A 6,907-nucleotide genomic window follows, 5' to 3' on the forward strand; every position below is an offset into this window, starting at 1 on the left:
GCTGGTGTGGTGCTAGTGTGTTGTGGTGTGGTGTAGTCTCGGGGAGGATGTCTGGCCGTGTTCCCTAGGGGCGTGAAGCATCGTGCAAGGCGCCGACCGCAGCAGCAGCACAGGAAATTCCATCTACACCACTATTGTTATTTAGGGAGACATGCCGCCCAGAGTACCGGGAAGTTAACGGCTCATATCCACTCCCTTCCCCTCCCTGTGATGCCTTAATGTGATCTATACGAGGTACAGAGAAGAGCAGTGACAAATAACAGTGACATTGGCCTTTGTTTCTGGTAGTGTTACCTTCAGGTGACTTTGTACTGAGTGACATGCAAAACTGTTTTCTTGTAACCTAGGAAGCCATTTATTACGTTGTGTGGTGACCATGTAACCAAAGGGATGCCTGATGATCTGATGGGTCAAGGCACTTCAAATGGATGAGGCCTATTGGGTTTAATTTACTTATTTAGTTTTAAACCACACTATCACACCATTGACCACTACACCACACACTGCCACACCACACACTATTACGCCGCACGCTGTCACCCTCAAGAAAAGATAAGACCATCATAGTAGTCTCCAAAACATAAGCATTTCCAAGAATGTCTTCTCCCGGACTGCGTCACTTAACCCCGCCTCGCTCACGACCCTGGCATTGACCTTCTCCTTCGCCTCTCTCACAGGGTTGAGCCATCCTCCTTTCGCTGCCAATGACCTTCCGCGTCCTCCAATCTTCCGTGAGAGTCGTGACGAATGCCACAAACGTCTGTCACTTTCACTACCAGTAAAACAGTTATACTCGTTTCATGGCAGTCATCATCATCATCATCAGCAGCAGCAGCATCATCTTTTATCATTCTGCCAGGTTATGTCACTTCCTAAGGTGTCACTGACCTTCCACTTGCACTGTCCTTCCTAAAGTCACCTCCAATACAGAATTATCTATCACTTTCGCTGCCACAGCCACCACCATCATCATCACTGTTATTACTCCTGCCACACCAATTACTGACTCCTCCCCAACCCATTCCCCCTCTCACTCCTCTCCCTCAACCCCTTCCCCCATTACCCCTTCCCGCTCACTCCTATCCCTCATCCCCCTACCTTCCTCCCCTCAGGCAACCCACCACCTGACTTCACCAGACCATGTGTTTGGCGCCGAAATTTGCAAAGAGCGCGGCCAGTCACCTCGACATAAGGAGACATAAACACAAGGGAGAGGAAAATTAGCGGAAAATGTGCGTGAGAAATGGACAAAGGGAGATTAGAAAAACAGTAAAACAGAGACTAAGAGCGGAAGGAACGGGGAGAGAAACGTACAGAGATTGAAAAAACAGAAAAAAGGGAACCAAGGCCGGAAGAAAGGGAAATGGAAACTATCTGGCAGATTTTAAGGAAATGGAGACAGTTGGTCCTAAGAAAAAAGAAGATTGAAACCACTGAATATATATGTTTATTTACTTATAGGAGATATTGCAAGAAGAGTGAGTAAGAAACAAAGACAAAGAGAGATCAGATAAAAACACAAAGGAAGGGAAAGAAACCTAAAGGAAAAGGAGAGACAGATTAATAGAAATAATCAGAAAATGAAATAAAAATGGAGAAAGGGCAGAAGCAAACCAGAGGAGTAGAAGAAAAGAAAACCGAGGATCAAGAACTGAAAAAACAGGGTTCATATTCAGATGAGCCTGAGATTGCAGCTACTACTACTACTACTGCTACTACTACTTCTGTTGGGTGTAGGGGACCACGGCTAGGCTACCGTCGTCCATTATATTTAAGGGTAGATGACCAGCCTGGAACTGTCTCCCTCTGTCTGTATTTCCTGCTGCCTATGATCTCCAGTCTTTCAAACGCTGTGTGTCCAGGCATCTCGAAATGAATGGATCTTGAATTTGGCTCTCTCTTGTATTTTGTTTTTCTCTTGGAGGGAACTCTTATTGCGGGCTTATGGCCTTTGGTTCCTTCTTCCTCGCATAAAAAAAAAAAAAAAGCCTACTTCCCTCGAGGGCAATATGTGAACGAAAAACCTCCAGTCACCTCCTGGGGCTTCGAACCTATGGAAGGCCCTACTTCCGACCGGCGCGTTCTAACCACTGTGCCACAAGACTTAGAGGAATTAAGGAAGAAAGAACAAAGAGAGAGAGAATGAAGAAAGGGCGTTGAAACCTGGTGGCCAAATTGCTGCACTTTTCCGCTCCGTGGCGAATGGGGGAGGGGGTTTTGCGAGAAAGGGAGAGTGTGAGGAGAGGGAATGAAGGAAGGAGAGAGAGAGAGAGAGAGAGATGAAACGCAATACCCACTCTAGCATTAACAATAGACAGACCAATATCTTTTAACCCTCCTTAAGAATTTATTGAAGACATCTCTCTCTTAGGCACGACCAGATGTGGCTTCATCATTTCGCCTGGATAAGATTCTGCTGTTGTACTCTGTCCACTTCTATTTGGCCTAAAAAAATATTTCTCTCTTTTGGGAGGTTGAGCTGCAACATGATTAACAGTAGTGTATAGGGCTATACTCCGTCCACATATACTTGGCCTAAAATTGCCGTCTCTTCATCTTGAATTTTGAGCTGTAGCAAATCATTAACGCTTGAATGTGGCGTTAGTCACGAAGAAGTGCTTTGAATAGGATGTAAGGCTGTTGTATTGTCGCATTCCGTAACTGATGCAACACGTAAGATGTTAGATACATCATAAATACTCGTGATAGATAGATAGATAGATACACAGACATATATAGATAAAGCTAATTATATACGAAGTGTACTGTTTATCGATGTCGCAAAATACTCTCGCTTTTAGTATAACTTCCCACAAAAAAGTCGCGCGCGCTTTTAAGAATGTCGGAAGGAATGATGGTGGTTGTTGGGGTGGAAACGATGGTAGTTGTGGGTGATGTTGGTTGCCTCACGTACAATAACCAACTTCCGCACAGACTCACTCACCCACCACAGCGAGGTAACTGTAGCGGACACTTATAATAGTCTACCCTTGAACCTTCTTCTCGCTTCTCTGTTTTCTTTTTTGCAACATCTTATAATTCTTCCTTCTCTCTCTCTCTTATCTGAAAAACAGTTTTGTAACTGGTATTTTACTCCGTCATCATATTTTTTGTTCTTTCTTCTGCTGTTCTACTTTTTGTTAGCCTCCCCTCGTACAGAGAGAGAGAGAGAGAGAGAGAGAGAGAGTGTTTTGCGACTTTCTGCACGACTTAACGGTACCCTTTCTCTGCCTTTCCTAATTCTGCCGACAGCATGTGTCGTAACCTGCTTATATATCCTGTATTCTCTCTTACACTGTGTGTGTGTGTGTGTGTGTGTGTGTGTGTGTGTGTGTGTGTGTGTGTGTGAGTGAGAGAGAGAGAGAGAGAGAGAGAGACAGACAGACAGACAGACAGACAGACAGACAAACAGAGAGAAATTAATTACTCGATAATAGAAGAGAAGACAGATCACCTTAATTCATCCCTTTGTAGTCTATAATTAATAGCTCAGTGCTAGGATAGGACAATACCACGGCTTTGAATCCTTTCCTCCGCACCTCTTCTTGACTAGCATGGCAATGAAGATGGAGAGTGGGTAATATTTGGTAAAGTCAGAATGAACAGAGTGTGGGAAAGGGACAGGAAGTGTGGCAATGGGAAATTTAAGTGTGTGATGTAATGTGGGGTGTTGTAGTGTATGTAGTGAGGCAGTGTGAGGTGTGATAGTGAGGTGTGGCAGTTTGGTGAGTGTATAATGAGATGTGATCGCGGTGAATGTGAGCTATGTTAGTGTGAGGTGTGATAGTGTATGCTGTGGCAGTAAGATGTGTAGTGACGTGCGGTGTGACAGTATGAGATTCGACATTGTGAGCATGGTAGAGTGAAATGTGGTAGTGTTAGGTGTGGCAGTGTGAGGTAGTGTAGAGTGAAACGTGTCAGTGTGAGGTATGGCAGTGTTATGTTTAGCAAGGTGAGGTGTGGTAGTTGACATTGTGAGGTGTAGTAGAGTGAAGTATGCCATGAGATTATGATAGTGTGAGATGTGGCAGTGTAAAGTATGACAGTGTGAGTTTATCGGAGCGTGAGATATGTTAATGTGAGGTGTATCAGTGTCATCTACTGCACATACACTCTTCAGGCATCCTCCAGAACTTATGTATAGCTTTGTTCCAGTACTTTTCACCTCCCTCTCATGTCGTACCATCCACGTATATATCTTTTCCCATTTTTTTCTTTACCCCCCTGTCTTCTCTCATCCACCCATATGTATTCTTATAAGTATTTTCTTTTTTTTTAGATATTACTACCCTCTCTCTCTTCTTCCAACATCCATTTATATCCTCATTCCTGTATTTTTTTTTAACCACTCTCTTCCTCCTCCTCGATCCTCCTTCCCCCAAACAATCGTACAACCTTCATGGCTCAAGAGTTCAGCTTACACTTTCCGTCAGTAATTTTCTTCTTCGCCTCATCCTTCCTTCGTTGCTATTTTCTTTTATGTCTTCAGTACCCGCAGTTATCAGCCTCTTTCTTCCTCATTCTTTCTTTACCAAGTTCTTTTATCTTAGTGACTCTCTCTCTCTCTCTCTCTCTCTCTCTCTCTCTCTCTCTCTCTCTCTCTCTCTCCCGCTAGCCAGCAAGCTATTTATTAACTCGTCTGTCTGTATCTGTCTGTGTGTGTGTCTCTCTCTCTGTTTCTTTCTTTCTTACTTTCTCTCTCCTTCTCCTTGGTCACTGCCCCTTGCCTTGCCTCCGGTGTCGCCTGCAGCAGTGTGGGCGCCCTGCTGCGTCTCCTGTGACCTGCTATCCCTCACGCCATGCCCCGGCCTTTCCCAGCAGCACCTGACAGCCGGATGTGTGCACAGAACCGCAAACAGCCCCCTACACACACACACACACACACACACACACACACACACACACACACACACACACACACACACACACACCACCTTACTTGTACCTTCCTTATTACACACATTCCTATTACACGCTGTATAAACTTCAGTGTCTTTTATCTATTTACATCCACAGCGCTGGTAAGCGTATGTACATAAAGAAGTTAATTGTATCTCAATTTAGACCGATGGATTCTGTCAGCTAATTAATCTAGTCTCGTGCGGGGGAAAAAAATCTATCACTCAATAGACATAAAATTGAGAAAACTCGTCTAAATGAACTACAGTCATATCCTTTCCAAAAGAAAATTATCTCTTCTCCGACGCATTATATGAAATAAATACCCATCCTCACTTATCCTAGAAATATTAGCCAGCAAAGATAACAGAAGTAGAAGAGGTTAACTATCATGCGAACTTTTGCCCTAAACTGTACATATTTTACCCCTTATTTCTTCTCAAGATCGTATTCCAAATAGTGTAATTGGAGTCTAAGCACCTCTTCCTTAGCGATTTGTTTTGCTTTTTACACATTAATCTTTTCCTCTATATTATTCATGTTGTTTTTATTATTGACATATTTTGCATCAAATACATGACGATATTGATACGTAAAGTCTAGAATAAATCGCTAAAGAAGAGGAGTTACGGAATTTCCCATGCTACTCAGAATGCAACCCGTATTCCTACTCTCTCTCTCTCTCTCTCTCTCTCTCTCTTTTTAATTGTTAGTTACCGTACACATTGCTTGCTCACACTGCGTCACATTTTAAAGTTTTTTCGTCCTCATGTTCTTTCACACCCATAATAGTTCGCACTCATAACTCACCCTCATATTTTACACCATTCCCACGCACACTTCCTACCTTACACACACACACACACACACACACACACACACACACACACACACACACACACACACACACACACACACACACACACACACACACACACACACACACACACACACACACACACACACACACACACACACACACACACACACACACACACACACACACACACACACACACACACACACACACACACACAGCCTGTCAGCGTCTACTCCATTCATCATTTCTATCCCTCACTGCACTCCCAAATTATCTCTACCTTCTTTATTTGCCACAGCCTTCGCACTGTTGCTTCTCGGCGTTCACTTGTCACTAATACAACTCGTGCTTCACAGGTAAATCGCACATGCATACTTTACGGCGTTCATATGTCTCTAATGTCCGTATTTTCGTTGGTTAAGGAAGCTCCCTGACACATCATCCTTAGCGATTTATTTTGCTTTTTAGACTTTATCATCCCCTTGTGTGTTGTTGAAATCTTTCTAATGCAGCCTTACCGTGCATAAATGACGTGCAGAGTTATATTACCCAGCCGTATCTAAAAATAAACTGCTAAAGAAGAGGTGCTAGGGAGCCTTAACTGACTAAAATACGGGCCTAACACTGCTTGTACTACTTCACACGAGTCATTCTACGCGGTTCATTTACTGCTAATATTCCCTAATGTTACACAGTTCACATCCTTATTCACTCTTATCCCATTCACATTTTCTCCTTATTCATTCAAGTCACCATTAACTTACCATCACCCCGCGATCCTAACCCATCCTCCCCATACCCAACCAGTATATCCAATTCTCCATAGGTCACCATTTGACCCTCTGTCACCACGCGTGCCCCATTCACACCCCACTCACACCATGTCTCATCCCACTCATGCCCATTTAAGTCCCTCTTCCCTTATTCAGTGGCCACCTGCCCACACTTACCGCAACAAAGCTAAAGGTATGAACTGCTCATACGCCTACTTGTATATCCTCAAGTTAGGGTTTCTACAACTGGTAAGGATATTCATGGTACAGTAAGGACAGTATCATAATTCCCTCACCGCTGAAGAATTGAAAACAGAGACAGTAGGCAAGTACTTTCGTATAACTCTATCTAAGACATAATACACGAAAGTACTTGTTGTCTTTTTTTCATTTCCCCCTGTGCTTTATATCTATC

At 43.5% G+C, this 6,907-nt stretch overlaps 1 protein-coding gene across 1 annotated transcript in view; it reads right to left on the bottom strand.

Moving 5' to 3' along the window:
- Window positions 1–6,553, bottom strand: part of LOC145408074 (uncharacterized) — a 53,085-nt gene extending 46,532 nt beyond the window's left edge. Inside the window, exon 1 of the mRNA XM_080278884.1 lies at window positions 6,484–6,553. Coding sequence (XP_080135010.1) covers window positions 6,484–6,553 — 70 coding nt within the window. The remainder of the gene's footprint in view (window positions 1–6,483) is intronic.
- Window positions 6,554–6,907: the final 354 nt, after the last annotated feature.

This window comes from Coenobita brevimanus, chromosome 75 (genome assembly GCF_032717465.1).
Source record: "Coenobita brevimanus isolate Jiangsu-jjx chromosome 75, ASM3271746v2, whole genome shotgun sequence".
Lineage (NCBI taxonomy): Eukaryota > Metazoa > Arthropoda > Malacostraca > Decapoda > Coenobitidae > Coenobita > Coenobita brevimanus.